At 40.0% G+C, this 18296-nt stretch overlaps 1 protein-coding gene across 1 annotated transcript in view; it reads left to right on the plus strand.

The window, feature by feature from the left end:
* Window positions 1–16332: 16332 nt before the first annotated feature.
* COL5A2 (collagen type V alpha 2 chain) overlaps window positions 16333–18296 on the plus strand; it is a 102151-nt gene continuing 100187 nt past the window's right edge. The window contains exon 1 of the mRNA XM_064660144.1: window positions 16333–16915. Coding sequence (XP_064516214.1) covers window positions 16813–16915 — 103 coding nt within the window. The 5' untranslated portion in view covers window positions 16333–16812. The remainder of the gene's footprint in view (window positions 16916–18296) is intronic.

Genomic DNA, 18296 nt, shown 5'->3' on the forward strand with positions numbered 1-18296 from the left:
AGGAGCAGTTTTGTATTAAGGATGGTGTGGGGGATTTTTTTTTTCCTTTTTCAAGCCATGTAACCAATAATGCTGGTCACCCCAAAATATTGGGGTTACACATCAGGAGCTTGCACATTCAGGAGTGACAGTGTGCCTAATCGTCTTGGCACTGATTTTTCCTACTTCTGGCCTGCTCTTTTAAGCTTTGACTGGCTGAGTTTTTTTTAGTGTAATGGTTTGCCTTCGGTTCTGGACTATCTGCTTAATTTATCAGGCAAATCCAGCATTTTAAGTTTTCTGCACAGGCAAAGTGACGAGACTCTCTTATCTGTTGACATTGGCAAGCTTCACCCAAGGCATTGCTGATAATCCATCTGAATTGATGTGATCTGTCAAGACATCCCATAATGTGGGGGATTTCTCACTGGTTTCCACCATACCATATTCAATGTTTTATATGAAGTTGTGAATTGTTGCTGTCTTTTCGTTTGCTAATCAGTTTATTTCAGATTTTTTGACTTTATGTTATGCTAGAAGCTATCTCCACATTGTATCTAAAATAGTTTTAAAAACCTGAGGATTGATATGGACATTGACTCCATCCAAGCCAAACTTTAACTGTGGAGATTGATATGTGGGTTGTAAATCTGTTTATTTCTTGAAAAACCCTTCATTCCAATGAAAGTTTGGCTACTGAAAAGAAAGCTTCATTTTTACATGTTTTGTGGCTTGGTTTTACTAGAACTAATTGCGTTTATAATAATAGCTGACTTCATTTGTATGGTAATGGGTTATTTTGTATGATAATTAAGAACTTAAATACAAAGAGGACACCAAAAGTGAGCTGTCGCTGAACATCAGGTGCAGATTTATGGGTTCAATTAGGCTTCTTGTAATACTGAACCATATTAAAAACACTGAATGAGGATCAAGGGGAGACAGAAACACATCTTTGTGTATCCACGTTTCTCAACTGCAAAGAAGGTGGCTGACAAGTCCACATGGATTGGTGACAACACACTCTACTGTTCTCAGGGTTTTTCAGACAGGGGTGGATTCAAGGTCATGAAACTGCTGGGACAAAGATCCGGTGTGGAAATTGTCCCATAAATGAGTAAAGTGACTAGTTCTGGGCCTCACACAAACGTAAGGAATTAAGTGTTAGATCAGCACCTTGGTTCAGTGGTTTTCTGTACTGATGCAATACTTTCCTTCCAGAAGAGCAGTACTGGGAAAGGGGATGCAAGACAGGCATTTCTGAGTTGTCTCCCTTTTTACCTCCTCCTCCCCTCCCTTCCCTTTTTGAAACACAACCCCCCCACCACTGCATTTATAGTGAAGTTTGAACCTTGCACACACTTACTATACTGTCTTTAGTGAAGTGTGGCCCTTTCTCCCCACAGTCTCACTTTTCTCTGGAAATTGTGACCAAAGTAATTTTGGAGAGTTCTCTTTGGAGAAAGAAAATTCAGTAGGGAAGGAAGGAGAAGAGGAGGAAGAGGAAAGGGCAGATTAAAACAACACAGTGTAGAAACAAAAAGCCTATAGATCAGAATCCTGCTTAGCAGGCTAAATGTTTATGTGCTTTTTGTGTGTATATGCTGTAACATTAGGTGAAACCATTGGCATAACAAAGCCATTGCTGCTGATTTGAGTTTTGGTCAGGATTTTTCCTCTTCAGTATCTTCCTTTCTTGTCCAAACCAAGGTGAGATTCCTAATAAGGTGGTTTGTGTTTTGGTGTGTGGGTATGTCACAAACTGCTACGTGAATACTAGTTCACTGCATGGGATTGAGGCTTTTAGGAAGGATAGAAAAATCAAGGGAAAAAGTTTTGGGCTTGGAAAGCTGGGGTTTTTAGTATGCATCACCTGGGGGCAAAAAAGCAAAATTCTGTGCCCATTTTCTAGGCTGTTCTGCTGATTTGTGTATATGTGCTGGAAGAAGTTGAAAGACTTCTACCCCAGACCCAAGGCACAGGTACCAAAGCATGAAAATTAGGGAAAAAATACCTTTGCATGGAAAAAATAACATTGCACAGTGTTATAAAGCAAGATACAGAATGGGCCCAAGTATGCAAATAGTTTCAAAGCTGATTCTGAGTAGGTAAAAATGTACCATGTACCACAGTATTATTTTTCCCATCCAAACCTGCTCAGCACTCCTGAACATGGTGGGAAATAGGACCTCTTTTAAAATATTTATTTAAAGGAGTCTGACACCAGGAGTGTCCACATAAATTGTGTTTTCTTTCAACTTCAACAGTTGTACAAAACCTTGTACTTAAGGAACACTGTCTTTATGCCAAGTTGCTTTGCTTGACTGCTTGGAATACCCACGGGAACCTCTCAGTTCAGCAAAGCCACTGTGTCATAGGCTTTGGAGTAATGTGATGCATCTCAGAGTGACAAGTTCATCTGGATGCAGTTGAACAATTTTTAAGTGAGATTACTTTTTAAACTAAACTCTTCACTGGATGTTAATAAAAAGAAATTGCAAAAATGGAAAGCAGGTTGTGTTATTCTGTCTGTCCTGTTTGCTTTTCCTCTGATTTTCACTCTCTTTCTCACTTTTTCTTTTCATGTAACATATGTCTACTGGGTTAAATAAAAATAAGTATTCCTTTTCCGGGCAAGTAGTAGATCACATGTTACATTTGAGAAATATATTGGACATCCTTTCACAAGGCTTGTGTCATTACTTCTACCGATTACAAAAGGTACCATTATTTCCTCAGACCTTTCTTGGAGTCAGGAATACCTAGCCAATGACTCAGAACCTCTTCACATTTCGCCTTTTAATAATTTTCCAGTTGCAATGGTTGTCTGTGTTGTTTTTTCTAAACCCTGTAAACGTAAAAACCTCATTCTAATTAAGTGAAAACAGACTAAAATGTGACTCATCCTACTCGTCAGGGATTGGTTTGCAGATGTAATTTCTCCTTCTATAGCCAAAACCTGGGAATAGTTATAACCAGTCTGAGATGATATTATGTTTCTGGTGAACTAAATTAAATCTCAATCCTTTAAAAAAAAGTTTCAGTTGGAATTACTTTCTTTCAGTCCTCCTACTCTTAAGTAAAATTGAGCACTCTCAAATCAGTCCTGCAGTCCTGCATGTCTTATTAGAACATAAACATCCAGCAGGGAACTTTTGGAATAAAATAGCAGCTTTTATGCTCCAGCAATAGGGATTCCTGGTAGATGACTGTGCAGCTGTAGTAACCACACTGTTCAGGGGAAAGTGAGGTATTGCTTAGCATAATGCTGAATTTCCAATCTCCCTCTGTATTTGCTAGGGAACTCTGTTAAGAGACAAAAAAGTGTTTTTAACATTGCATTGCTTAAGAAGTACACAGGAAGTTAATTTTTGGTAAGTTATAAATTCTTGGGTTCCTAAATGCCTTAGTTCACAATCTCTTTGCTTGCTTTATTATTTTACTAGCCTGGCTGGGAAAACAGACTTTTAAGTTCTTATGGGAAAAGGGGAGGAGGAGGAGAAGGAGGGAGGAGCAAATAGATAAACATCTGAGAGAGAATTCCAAAGCTGGGAAACAAAAATAGCTTTTGGGACAGCACTGTGAAGTGAGTCATGCACTGGATTAGGGACTAGGATGAAGCATGACTGTGTAAAGGAGGCAGCAGGCTGTGAGGGATGGCCTGAAGGAGAAAGGAAGGGAGAGTGCTTGGCCCTCTGATGAAAAGGGAAAACTTCAAGCATGACTGTTGCTTGAAGAAGATGGGCTGTTAAAGTGAGATGATTCATGTCATGTTTCTCGCCTCTCCTAACCTGGCCAGGATTGTCTTTCTTGGAACCTGCAGACCTTTGAATGTCCTAAGCTGGGTACCAGCATGAAGCCTGCACAGGAGATCTGTGCTTGAATCAGGAAGCTTTGGCTCTGTGCTGGCCCAGGTACACACACCTCCATTCTTTCTTTTCCTTAGCCGTGTTCCTACATGCCTCCAAGGTGGAATCTAACTCATGTGTTCGCTTATACATGCCTTATTCTCAGATCCAGTCCCCTCCTTAGAGAGGACATTAACCTGTGTCCTGCTATTTCCCTCTTCCTTTGCCGTGCATCCCTATCTACCAGAGAGTACAAGCTGAAGTCATCTGTACAGCATTAGTTGTAGAAATAACACAGTTTAGTTAAATTGCTGGATGACAAAGTCCTGACGTGCCTTAGGCATAAATTTTCTTTCAGAGATGGAGGAAATAGGTTAATCTGTAGAACTCCTAGATCAACAGACATAACGTGCAGAAGGACTAAGTAAGGATGGATCATAAATGTTTGCTAAGGAAGTAAAGATGATTAAACTTTTAGTTTAGGGAGGAATACTGTAGACAAGCCAAGCTATAGGATTAAAGCCTTCCAGTAGCCCCCTTGTAAACGTGAATGAACAACAGACAGAAGTCCTTTTGGTATCTCCTTCTTATTAACAGTGGAGAATGACTTCCATGAAGGCTGGTAAGCATCAGACACTTAAGTTTCAGGATCACTTAAAGCAGTTGTTTCTGCAGTTTTCTTGAGTCATCTCTCACCATCATTAGCAAAGCAGAGTTTGTCTTTGGCTTTGCTGACATTCACTGACCTCTGTGTTCAGAAAGGGTACTTGGTGCTGTCTTGAATTTGACTGTGAAAATGTGGCACTAAACAAAGTTTGAAAACATACAACTGCAAACAGTCTCCAGATGGATTGAGGGATTTACTGAAACACCTGCTGTTGTAGAAACGAACAGTCCTTTGGGTAAAACATGATACCTGGAGTTTTAAAAACATTACAATAAGCACCGAAGGAGTATACTGTTGAAAATGATCCAGCTTCATGAAAAAGGAAGGAATCATTCCATGATTATTTAGCTGTTCTTTTCTTTCCTATATAACTTTGGGTAGTGTCTCTTTTTTTGGAGTTCAGATACTTTAGATGTTGCAAAAAGTGCATGATTCGGCTGTGTTTACACAGACTCGTTCTCTGCCAAAGAAAACACTTGTCCATGTGCCACCCTAACTAAGTACTTCTTCTGCATGTCTGCGTGTGTGTTAAGTTCAGCTTGGCCTTCTGGTGTAGCCTATATATAACATAGTGGGTTTTTAAAATTCTTTGTTACAGGTTTAGCAGCAAATATTCAAGCAGCCACTGCAAGACTGTTGTAATAACAGTGCAAGTGTCTCATATCCCCAGTCCGGGGTTATGGAGAATGCAAAAGGCTCTTTCTGCCTTATTTCTTGTCCACAGAATCTGCATTTTGTTATTTTGCTGTTGACACACAGATTGTTTGCCTTTGCCATGGTGGAAGTCCTGTTCCAGGACATGCTTTAGCAGGTCATTGGGCTGAGTTACTTCTAGGACTGATATTGGAGCTGCAGCGCAACGAGTCCTCAGTGATCTGTAGGTCACTCATTCCCTCATTGGAAATGGCTTTATTCTGCAGCTTCAGTGAGATTGAGTGACTTTTCAGAGGCCTAAAAGTTCTCTTACAAGCATATAGATTGTATTCTTAAATGTCTGTGGCACTGAGGAGAGGTTAGGAGTAACTTGTTTTCACCTCTCCTCTCCTTCTCTCTACTCTCTACATATGAGAGTACTCTTATAAGATTATTCAGAAAAGCCAGTTACAAGCCTGAATTTAAGATTTCAAAAAGGCTAAAAAGAGGAAAAAAAAGAAGGTATGTTAAGTAAACTAAACAAGTCCTGGAGAATGTCCAAGCCCTAAGAATATTTGACTAAATGCTGGTGACTTTTTAAGAGTTTGCCACATCCTTGAGTTAACATCTGCATAGAGCCCTCTGACTTCAGTGGGGCTTGTGACAGTTTTGACAACTATTCCCTAGGGAGTGTTACAAGATAAGGCAGGGATCAATGTCAGGTTCCTGACAGGACTTTACCTCTGATATGAGTGTTTGCTTTCTTTAGATTGGGACATTGTCACAGGCTTCTTGAATACAAATAAATGAGGTCAAGATTTTATGTTGAAAGTTTTTCCTGTATTCTCAGCAGAGTAGAGCTAGGATTTCATGGCAGTCTCTTATTCTTAGGTGTAATTCTAAAATTAGTCGCAAGAAGCAGGCAAAAAAAAATCTGGAAAATTCTTCCACCTTCACTAAAGTTGTATAGGAATTGACAGATTTTCTATTGCAAATTTTATAAGTAATTGTAAAAAATATTACGTGAAATAATAATAGTAGATATTTAAAGCTCGTATTATAGTTGCAAAAGATAAGTTTTTATTAACATTAAGCAAAAGGTAAGTTTTTAATAACACTAAGTTTTTATTAACACTGTTTCATCCTGCTTGAAAATATCTTTTATGCAATTTAAACTTTGGTCTTCATAGAACAATTGTTGGAATGTGGAATGTTAGAAGTATATGGATGAAATCGAACCAGCATTTTCATTTATGTTTCCTACCCAGCATATGAGATGTTTAAACCTAAGAATAAAAATCGTCGATTACAATCGAAAATTTTGTTCTTGGTATCCTAAAATCTGTGGAACATCAAGTACTTTTTGTATACAAAAAAGAGCTTTTTTATACATGGCTAAGTTTATGTGGGCTTGGCTCTGTGTAGCTATGTTTAGACTTGATTTGCCTGCTGAGGTAATGCAGGTGTAATTAGTGTACTTGAATGTAAATCCTTTATACAAACTCTTGCTTCCTAACAAGAACTCTAAATCTTTCCCAGAGAGCAAACAGTTGTTAACTGAGGGGAAAAAGAGAAGTCCAGTCACCCACTGTGGCTATCACTACCTATGTTTTAAACCAACCCATTGCTGGATCAAGGGTTATAAGGGGAGGTTGTGTTCGTGTCCTGCAGTGCCACCAAGTTTCAGTGTTTCAGCCGCTGTCAGAAATGACATGATAGGAGATATAAGGAGACTGTTTTAAGCTGCCATGGGAATCTTAGGTATGGGGATCTCTGAGAAACAAGTTGTGCTACTGAGGCAATGAACAACCATCTTTAAGCACTAATAATTATTTTATAAAACATCTGAGGCTCATCTAAGCTAAGCTAGCTCATCTAAGCTACCCTACTCAAAGGGTAAGAGACTGGTTTCCTGAACTACGTCATGAAAGCAATCATTTGAGGCAAAATGAAACACGACAGCGAGTGTGGTGGGTAGGTATCCTCCTGAACAATCTGTTTCAGCCCATTAACCAGATGAAAATCCACTTGCTGATGGGCCATAGCTTTGGAAGTACGTCTACGTCCTAAAGAGTTCTGGAAAAAAATATTTAAAGGGCTTTTTAAAAGTTAAATCAGTTAATACATTTTTTTTTTCATGGCAAAAATTAAACCTAAACTTGAGGGATTGTTTCTGGGTAAACTGTTTTCAATTAGCACTTGGTCTTTAAATGCAGCACAAAATGTGCTCCACACATGCATTCATAGAATCTTAGTGCAACAAAGCTCATAAAAGCTATAAAATATTGGAAAGAAGACAGCAGGGAAAGGGAAAGGAAATGGGAAAGCAAAGCAGGCAGAATCAACCTGGTTTGCATTCTGTATTTGAACCTGGTATAACTAACCAGGCAACTGCATTGACACTTATTTAATGTTGTCCTGGGCTTTTAGTTCTAGTAGTGACACCAACATACCCAATGAGGGATATATACATATTTTATATACATTATAACTGTTAGAGAATATTTTTCTTATTTTAGCTTTGTGCAAATGTGATGCATAAATTCAAGCCTTATATCCTTGACTTACACAAATGCTGATTCCTTTCTTGCTTGTTTTTCTCTATTATTTCCTTCTGCTGTTGTTGTTCTTCCCTTTTCTTTTATTAATCATTCATAATTTTGTCAGTGTTGACACAGCTTTTTCCTTTCTGCTTTAAACAAAGAAAAATGGAATGTCCATGTCAACATGGAAAATACTAAAAATATGAGAAGTTTTCATTTTTCATGCTTTTTTAAAAATGTTTTTAAGTCGGGTTTTAATAATTCCCTGGTTTATCACTTATGAGATTTTATCGTCTGATAGAGGTGGATCCTATTTTCCAGAAGAAGACTCACTTTAAAGAGAGAATATAGTCAGTACATAAATCCCATTTTCCTCCTAGGAGAAAAACAGTGCTGGAAAGAATCTAAAAGGATCCTCCAGAGTATTGCAATGCATTATGGAAGGATAAACTCTATCCATATTATTCTTGGCAGGTGTTTATCTAACTTTTTCTCATAGACCTCTCAAGTGTAACCTGCCCAACACCTGGAGGTGTTTAAGGTGAGACTGGATGTGGCATCAGTGCTGTGGTCTGGGAACCACGGCGGGGTTGGATCAAGGGTTGGGCTTGATGATCTCAGAGGTCTTTTCCAACTCTGCTGATTCTGTGATTCTGTGATTCCATGTTGGGATTGCTATTGCTGCTGGCATCAGCACCTGACAGAAGGACGTTGTGCTCAACGCTCCAGGCAGGGCTGTTTGTTTGTGTAGTAACAAACAATGTGATGAAAAGATAGTTAGTCAGGGGTGGAAGTAACATTAATTCAGCAGCTGAATATTGCTGCTATCTTCAGCAGGGCCATTCTTTCACCACAGTGTCTACTGCTTTGATTTGGTGTCAAGGATAGCTGCGTGAAAATTATTAAATCCATTTCTTCTTGTTAATTAGATAAATTAAATAATTTATTTTAAAAAGATTACCTTAGAAAAAGCTGAGCAATTCCAGTAAGTTCCTTCTGTCAGTGGAGCTGAGGCCTTTCCCAATTTTAAGGGGTAAGGAAGTAGAATCAAAGGGACTTCAACTATCCAGGACAAAACCAGTATGATTAAATATGGGGGTTTTCTGGCAAACGTAAGTTTAATGTATGGTATTATATCGAACATTCACTAGACATCTGCTAAGGTTTTTCTTACATGAGAAACAGTATCCTGTGTAAATGGATCCCTTCAGTCCTACTTTATAGTCTGTGTTAAGTCACAGGCACTTTGTTTCACATGGATGTAGCAATAAATATGGTTTTGTATAAGGGGAAAAAATATATTCTTTAGTTTAGAGGTCCTTTGCCTCAGTGTTTCCCTCCCGAGAGGGGAAAGTCTCCTTGGACCCATCTCCACTTTTGGCTTGCACAGGGTCTCATCTGCTGGAGATACTGCCTTCTGCAGACCACCCAGGGTGGTTCATGGCAGCCAGCAGGCTCAGGCCCAGAGCACTGCTGACAAAGTCTCATTTTACTCCAACAGACAAATTCCAATCCACTCAGTTACCTCGGGGTTTATCTTATATGGCAACTTAGTTTATAGAGCTTGATCAGTAACTAGCTATCCTTGCAGCATTATGTATATACTTTCCTCTAAGTTTAATTTTAATGTACATTTACTGTGAGTAGCCTTGTTCATTCTGAAGTCCCTCCTGGAGCTGCTTTAGCCATTCTCCAGCCAAATCTGCAGGCAAACTCTGTTAATTGGCACGTAGTGTATACAGGATTTCTCAGCATTTTTATTTTCCTAGGAAATCAGATGTAACTTGGGAGCAACATGGTGTGTAAGGCTGCATTCTGAACTTCTTACTCTTGTTATGGTCAGTAAGAATTTTGCTACAGACTTAAGTGCTTTATTCCCCAGGCCTGTCTCAAGGCAACAACTCTTTCAGCTTTGGATATTCCACAGAATTAACTCTGAGGCTGAAGATCCCTGCTTTAAAACTGAAAGTGCAATGATAGGAAAAGCAATTAGCTGGGGGTTTTGCCATGCTTCGGCCAAATGTTATGCAGTCTGATTTGCAGCTGGTGGGGTGTAACTCCATGAGACCAAACGTGGAAACCACGTGCTCTTTTCTTATCCAAACTGACAAAATTACACATCAGGAGAGCTGAACACAGGCCCAGGCAGCACATTGTGACAGCGTGGCTACTCTGCTTCTGGTAGTTGAGGGCACAGACTCGTAGGTCCTTAGCTTGAAAATAAACACTGGTGGCTATAGGGTTCCTCTGTGTGGGGTTTTGATGAGAGTGTGGGCAGTAAGGGTTTAATTATCTCCACATCATCATCCTGATTTTTTCAGTGGGCTCGTAATTGCTCCTCACATTTTGTGAGAACCAATTCCGTAATATTTCTGAATGTTCCAAACCTGCAGTAATTACCTCCATTTAAATAAACAGCAACAGATAAAACATTTCAACAACCATGGAAAAACCAATAAATAAGATTTTAATCATATCCTTAGTTAACACAACTTAAACTCTAAATGACAGACAGTACTTTGTTTCTTAAAGACATGACATGCTATACTAGGACATTGTGACAAGTTATAAAAGGGCTCATTTTGTGCTTGGGCCTGCACTGAGCATTTTAAAGCACAGTTCAGTGATCTGGAATCGGTGACAATAAGATGAAATAGTTCTACATATTCTTAGACGCAGATTTTTAAATGAAGGAATGACAATGAAATGAGTATAATGTTCTTTTAAAACCATGGATAGGGTTTTGTTGTGTTGAGTAAGTAACCCTGGGCCTCAACACAGCTTATAATAAGCCTATTCCTGAAAGACAAGAAGATTCAAAATGAACTTTCAGTCAAATCCCCTGTTTACAGTCCCATTGATTTCCTTGGCTCAGGAAAACTGAGATATGAATGTGCTTGTTGGATAGGACTTTACTTTCGCATGGACTTTCAGTCAATGAAAAGGTGCAAAGTAAACTAAACTATCTTAGGGTCTTAAGGTAAATTAATTAAATATTAGGGGGGAAAAAAAAAGTGTAGACCTATCATCAGTTGGGGCCTATTTGAATTACAGATCAGCATTTGCCCTCGCCATCTAAGTGGGTAGCTTGCTGTGAATCTTTTATGTTTTCACTTAATCAGTTTAAGTGCTTAGGCAGACAAAAAACAGACTGACAATGAACTCGCAATAAACAGTGAAATAATGATGCTGTTTTTCCTGTTCTAGGTAAAGAATAAGTATAATTTACAGAGGACTTCATGCAAGACTTTCCCTAATTATTTCCCTAATTAATTCCTTGATTTTTTTGCTTAGACTAATGTTGAGTTTAATTTAATTGAGGCATTCTGAAGGAAAGGCTGCCAGTGCCAATAACCTTACTGAGCTTATTGGGTTTGGAATTGCTCACAGAAAAAGCACATTTTCGGTGACTTGCATAATCCATGACTCCACTCTAGCACTTTAAAAGCAAAGTATCATCCTACTTCCCCAAATCAAAATAAACTGAAACAGCATTACAAAGTTTGAATGCAACCAAAAAAATATATTTCCTCTATAAGGACTTAAATTCAAAGCCTTCCTATCCAAAGTTGATGGCAAAAATCTCCTGCAAATGGGCAACACATCACTGATGTAGCATTGTTTAAATCTCTAGCTGTCACTAGCTTTTTTTTTGTTTTTGGTGAATTTCTCTGCAGGAAAATTAGGATTTTGAGGTTGTGCAGTTTGTAATCTAGTCCATTTAAAAAGCTGATTAAAAAGTAATATAATATTTTACTGGTTTTATTCTTGCCCTTTTCTGTAGTTTCCTATTATGTTTTCTTATTTTAAATAATGGAATTTTCTGTCCTTTTTACTGTGTGAAAAATCTGTATAAAACAAGAAAACTGACTCCTTATACACTAAGGGTTTTAAAAGGGCAAAGTGAACACGCTTCAAAGGAAAAGAAATATTTTCCTCCCAGTTGTGTCCATTTTAATGGTTAGTTCAAATGAAGAAGAGTAAGCTTTTTATGTGGACTATATTTTTGGGCTTTAAATATGTGGTATGTCAGTTTGCTGCCTGTTTTTATTTTTTTTTTTTTAAGCTAAGTGGGTGATTGAAGAGCTTATACAAGGTGGAAATTTCAAGCAGCACTTACCATGGATTTAACTGACTACATAAAACTTGATAGCACCTCTCACACTGACTTAAGCTCACTTTGGTGAAACTGTGTTGCTTTTGAAAATCTTGCTTGTTTTTTGAACAGGCACCTTTTGAATTTAATGAGAACTTATTTCCAGTTTCCATGAATCCACTGATTTCATGTTGCTCTAAAAGACTCGTCCAGGATCTGATTTATAACAGATAGTTTGCTCAATTTTATGAAGGCATTTTTTGTCAGTTTGGTACAAGTTAGTTCAAAACAGGAGCACTGCCACACTGTATGTAACAGTATGAAAAGTCCTTGAACTCTGTTGGAGAGACTCTCATGGATATTGGATTTTAATTGCTCATATGTATGCGTGCTCTGAAGCATTCGAAGCTGCTAATTATTCAGGTTTTTCTGGCCTGACTTGGAGATTTTGAAAGGTTTAAGTGTGTGAATTCTATTTTAATATATTTCTGAGTCCTCATAGTTGCCTAGTAATATTCCCCAGCTTCATGTATCACTCACAATGCTCTATGATTTTTGAATAATTTTGAATTTCACGTGTGGTTTTTAGGTCAGATAACACACAGTACCAACTTATTGGCTAAAAATAAGAATGGATGTCAATAGACTGGATAATATGGAGTCTTTAGTTTGGTTTTTTTTCAGAGTACTGTATCTTGATATTTTTAAGAGTGTCCTGGCTTCAGGGACAGCTGTGATTTCATGAAGACTTTTTAGAGCAGATCCTAAAGGAGCACACACTGCTTTTGTGTGGAGATTTTGCTATTGCTTTATTGTTTCTCTTCATTCTTCAAACTTAAATGTTGCTCCAATGTGAAGCATTATATATGTAGTATCCTGCCAGCACCTAAAGGGGGCCTGTGAGAAAGATGGGGATGGGCATTTGAGAAGGGCCTGCTGTGATTGGACAAGAAGTAATGGCTTTAAACCAAAAGAATGTAGATTCAGACTAGATATAAGGATGAATTTTGTGATGAGAGTGGTGAAACACTGGAAAAGGGGTTCCAGAGAGGTGGTGGATGCCCCATCCCTGAAAACATTTAAGGTCAGGTGGGACAGGGCTCTGAGCAACCTGATCTAATGGAAGATCTCCCTGCTCATGGAAGAGAGGTTGGACTAGGTGACCTATAAAGGTCCCTTCCAAACCAAACTATTCTGTGATCCAAATAGAAAGTGATTTTTTAAATCACATACTATCACTTTTTCATCTCCCATGAGCCACTAATCAGCCACTAACTGGTATCCATCCTGACTTCAAAGTATGTCCTGCTGGTGGAAAGAGCCTTGGTTTGTGTCCTGCATTTCCACATTTATTGCTCTACTGAGATGGACTAGACAAAGAGGATTCAGTCTTACCACTTCTGCAGTGGCTCTGTCTACTAAATTTGGGGTTGTCACATTCTTTAAGCTTGGTGTATAACAATGAGTAAATTGAAGGTGGATTGGAATAGAACCTGCTCCAGGAGTCAGGGCCCAGGATTCCCCTCCCAAGGAATTTTCATCTTGTGGAAGTTTTCATTGACACAGAATTAAAACAAGCTCCAGAAAGGCTTTATTACTGAATCCAGGATCTTGGACTAGTTTGCGAAATACCACATTCCTCTGTTCTTACAGAGTCCTAAAGTCTATGGAAAAAGTGAAAACCCATTGGAGAGAAGTTGCTGCATAAATACAAAGTATTATTCTATGCCATGCTGGCTTCTCCCCTGTTGAGAGGAGGAGGGGGGAAGTGACACTGAGCATACTTGGAATTATTTATCTACCCACTCTTAATTGCTTGGTCTGACTCTTTTTACAGTGGTGATAACTGAAGAATTTCTCTCACTCATATCCAATGGGATACTATCAAATAGCTCAGGCTTAGAAGTGAATTTGTTTAAATGAAGAATGATAGACTTAGTGACTCCTTGCGATGCTTGTAATAAAACTGAAAACCTCTTTAAATGCAGATCCATGGTAAAAGGAAGTATTTATAAGGAGGCATAAGGGGATGGATTCAATTTGCATCCTTTTCTATTCCATTGTTCATCTGTTTTATTCATGTGACATAATTTGTTGGTGACAGCAAAGCAGTAATAGATTTGAAGGGCAGCTTTTAGATACTGGTGCAGGAATCTCTACAAAGGAGTGAAACGGCTGAAGGTATCTTTGAAAAATCTAAGTCCTCAGAAAAAAATTCTATTGAAAATGGTCAAAGGGGTCCTTCTGTTTTTTTTCTTAATGTGCTGTATGGAGAAAATTACATCGTTATTCTATCCTGTTCTTGTTCTGGGGTTTGTATCAGAGTGCTCATTCTTGCTATGAATACTCTAAGAATTTACCAACCTTTCGCAGACTTAAGATTTGGGGAAATAAGCGTGAGCACTTGTTATCCCATTTTGAGGACAAAGTGACTGTAAAGGTGAGTTTTACAAGTTTGTGGCCATTTCTCTGGTTCTGGGGTAGAACCTGAGTTCATAGAATCGTACAATTGTTATGGTTGGAAAAGACCTTTAAGACCCGAGTCCAACGATCAGCCCTGCACCACAGCCCTGCACCACAGCCGTGTTCACCGCTGTACCGTGTCCTTGCTGCAAAAAATTGTTTCCTAATATCTAATCTAAACTTTCACTGCACAACTTGGGGCCATTTCCTCTTGTCCTGCCACTTGTTGCCTGAGAGAAGGCATTTTGTGGTCTCATTGTAGCTTTCCCCAGGCTGCTTTAAGGACTTTCAGCTGTGGGTTCTCTGAGCAATTCACAATTTTATTATAAGAAAATTCACATAAATTGTCTCTAGTTATTGGCATATAGTTCAGAAACACCTACCTGTCTGTCGTAATGGTTTTTCATCAACAAGCACAGGAGACTTTTCAAAACAGTGTTCATATTCTCAGTCTTTCTTCTCTTAAATTATAACTATTTGTGTACTCAGTGCTGTAAGTGATGGGTTACCTCCAACTGGGTGAAACCTTGATTAGTGTGGTTTTTAAAATCTGTTATTTTCCTTCTCTAATATATATATATATATAGTAATTTTGCATTGTGTGATTTCATGGGATGATTTAACCATGTTTGCTGCTCTGTCATAGCTCATGTGTGCACAGAACAGAGCAAACAGCAAAGGTAATATCTGGCTCTAAATTAGATATATTATCTAGAGCACCTGTTATTTCTAGCAAGCATCACATAACATCAGCTTTTCAAGGGAGATTTCCTGGGGTTCTGCTAAAGTATGCCACTGAAATCATATGATTTTTGAGACTAGCAAACCTGTGCAAGTCCTCATGAACCTGTCAAAACAAAATTTCACCTGTGACAGGGCAGGTGTTACAACAAATAAAAGATAACAAGTGTTATCTTTTGTTTTTCCAGCTCTGAGTTTCTCAACTGACACCAATGACTGTTATTGCTTTTCAAAATAAAAATTGCAGTGGCTTGCACAGCTTCAATATTTTCTGGGCTTTTTTCCACAGTTATCACTCTTGAGCAACAGGGACTGTGAGATACTCCACTCCTGCAGTAACACCCTGTATGGGCTTAAGATTGTTGTATCAAGGCTGCTTGGTGCAAGAGAATACAGAATTTTGACTTTGTTCTCTTTCAGCGTATTTTTATGCTAATACCTGGTTTTACTACTAGAGGAGGTTTGATGTAACATTGCAGTGCTGTACCATTTTCTGGGTTACCTTTCTTCTTCTGGCTGTGCTGCTCCTTTGAAGAGATAGAAGAAAATTTCGCAGGGTTTAGGATTCTGCATCACTGAGAAGTGCTAAATCATACTGTGACAGAGTGGTTCCGTTTTGCATGAATCCAGGTGAAGTGTTTACTTAAAACAGGATTGTTCTCAAGCTGAAATGGCTGAACACAAAAAACCTTCCAGCTGATGAATCTGCATTTCCCTGCAGCAGGTATAGGTGACCCCACTCTTAGCAAATGAGGGGATTAGTGACTGAACTTCCTTTCAGCAGATCATAAACACTATGGGAAGAAAAAAAATTAGCATCCTACTCCCAGCTGCGATATCCACAAAAGAGATTGGCTTAGTACTCACGATAGAATCCTAATTAAGGCACATTGTTAAGGGCTAAATACTATGCTGGGGCTTAGGTAGGTTTCCAATCATCAGGGAACAGTGGCAGAGAATCTTGGAGAAAAGCAGATAATAGGATAGTTTGGATGGTCGTTCTGGTGTTAGAAGTGTAGAGCATCTTCGAGAGATTTGCAATAGTCTTCCTGGCTGGTAGGACAGTAAATGTAGAGCATGCTAAGCATTTGAGGGAAGATTATTCAGCAAAAGAATTCATTTGAGAAAGATTATTTCCCTTCAGGTGAAAGGCAGTTACTTACACGTTCCTGAAACAAGCTGCCTCAGTAGCTCTGTGGTCCCTCTCAAGGGACTGGGGTCATATTTGATAACACAGCTACAGCAAGGCAGGGGGCAGTTATCAGGGGAGAGGAGGAAATCCTCCTCTGGCGAGCTGGCAGGGATCAAGTTCCTAATAAGGGAATCGTCTCCAAATGGGGCTCTACCCTCCATTCCCAGGAAGCGTGGGCTGGGTGTGTTAAAAGAAGAGCTTTCTCTTCCTGACAGCTTCTTATGGAACTGTGCTCCCTTAATAACTGGTCCTGACACAGCACATGCACTGCACAGCAGCAGGAAAATATCCTACAAGTGTACTCGTAAAGAGAAAAGTTCAAGGAAGAGTGAAGCCAGCCCTGATTCGGTTATTTACCATCAATCAGACTGTTGCTTGGCAGGGAGTGGATGATTAGGAGCCCGAACGAGCTGAAAAGGGGCAGGAAGAGAAGTGGAGGCAGCATTCTTCCTATTTAAAGCTGCATCCCCTGAAAGGAGTGTTTGCAGACTGCGCTGGAGCTGGTGCTGAAGAAAGGGCTTGCAGACTTTGTCCTGGAATTGATGCGGAAAGGCAGAAAGACTGCCCAGCTGGCTTCATGGTGCTAAAATAACCTTACGACTCTGCATTTTTTTTGCTGCCCAGGGAGGATACATGTCTAATATCTAGGCATGATGGCAATCTGGGTACAAAGGAGAACTTTTTTCATCCTTGCTGCTTTATTAGGCCGATTTGTAACCACAAAAGCACAAGAAGAGGACGAGTATGACGGCGGTGAGTTTATCTCCCTCCCTCTAAGAAAGTTATCATAAATCCCCCCTCTTTGCATGCAGTGTGCTCGTTGTGTGATTTGGCTAGTAAGCGGAATTGAAAACCTCCGGAGCGCAAGAGGGACAAGACTTTTGCTTTTACATACTGAGACGGGGGCAGAGAAGGGTTTTGCTCTTTGGGCTTCTCACCAGAAGACCGAAGGAGGCTTTCAAAGCCGGGTTTTGCGGCGCTCGCTGCGGGCGCAGAGCGGGAGGGGCGGTCAAAGGCCAAGTGCTGCCGTGGGGCTGAGCCCCCGCATCCCGGCGGGGCTGCGGCCGCTGGGAAGTTCCCAACAAAAAGAAGGACTTGGGACGGGGCTGGAGAGCAGCTGGACAAGCGAGCCGGGAGAGTAAACACTCGCAGGGCGGAGTCTTTTGCGCTGAACTACATCTGCTTTCTCACATTCTTTGTTTTAGAGGAACGCAGAAACGTGGATTCCCCTTTCTTCTCGCACACGCTCCCTTCACCCCCTCTGGCCCCCCGTTTTCTTTCCCTCCTCCTCTCTTTCCTTCTCCGACTCGTTTCCCCCCGGTTGTTGCAGGAAGGGCTGCCCGATCCCCCCGGGATGGCACAGCCTCCCCTCCGCCCGGGGCTCGCGTCGCGGTCTGTGCCGAGCTCTGCGGGGGCAGCGGGGCTGGCAAGGGGCGAACCTGACCCGAGTAACTCGAGCTGTCTCAGGCTGCTTTATATCCGTCTTTATTTAATGTCATTTCAATGCCTGCGAGAGAGAGACTGATGGTCAGAAGGACGTGCAGTGACTGTCCTCTTTCATCGCTCGGGATGGATGTCGTCCTGTGTGTTGATTTCCTGAAATGTGAGCAGACTGGCTTTGGGACAGTCTGGAGCTATTGTATGAACGTACTTCCGAGGCTTCTCATGTGTAACAGTCCTCTTTTCCAAATTATGCCCAACAAAGGGAATTTGTAGGGCATTCGAAAGCACTGTGGGATGTACCCGACAATACAGCTTGCAGTTACTGTATCGTGTATTTTCAAGAGTAATTTTTCTTGTAACTGAGCTTGTCTGGTAATGCGCTGGATTGCATAAGCGAGGAGGAGTCAAAGCCTGATGAATAAACCAGTGCAATAATTCCGAAACTTTCGTTCTACAAAGAAAAATGAGCTTGTCCTGCCCGTGCACAGCTGCGTGAGAAGTCCCATAGAGGGGGCACTTTGTATAAACTTGCCATAAAGGGAGGCATACATTATGCATTTTTCAGTTACGTGTCATACCAAAGAAAACACTTATGAAAATATTGACTCCCCTTTTGGTATCTATTTAGTAGAAATGATAGCTTTTTTGCCAGTTTAAAAAAAAAAAGGCAAAATTTATGTGAGAGTTGTGT

The sequence above is a fragment of the Pseudopipra pipra genome, chromosome 7, assembly GCF_036250125.1.
Source record: "Pseudopipra pipra isolate bDixPip1 chromosome 7, bDixPip1.hap1, whole genome shotgun sequence".
NCBI lineage: Eukaryota > Metazoa > Chordata > Aves > Passeriformes > Pipridae > Pseudopipra > Pseudopipra pipra.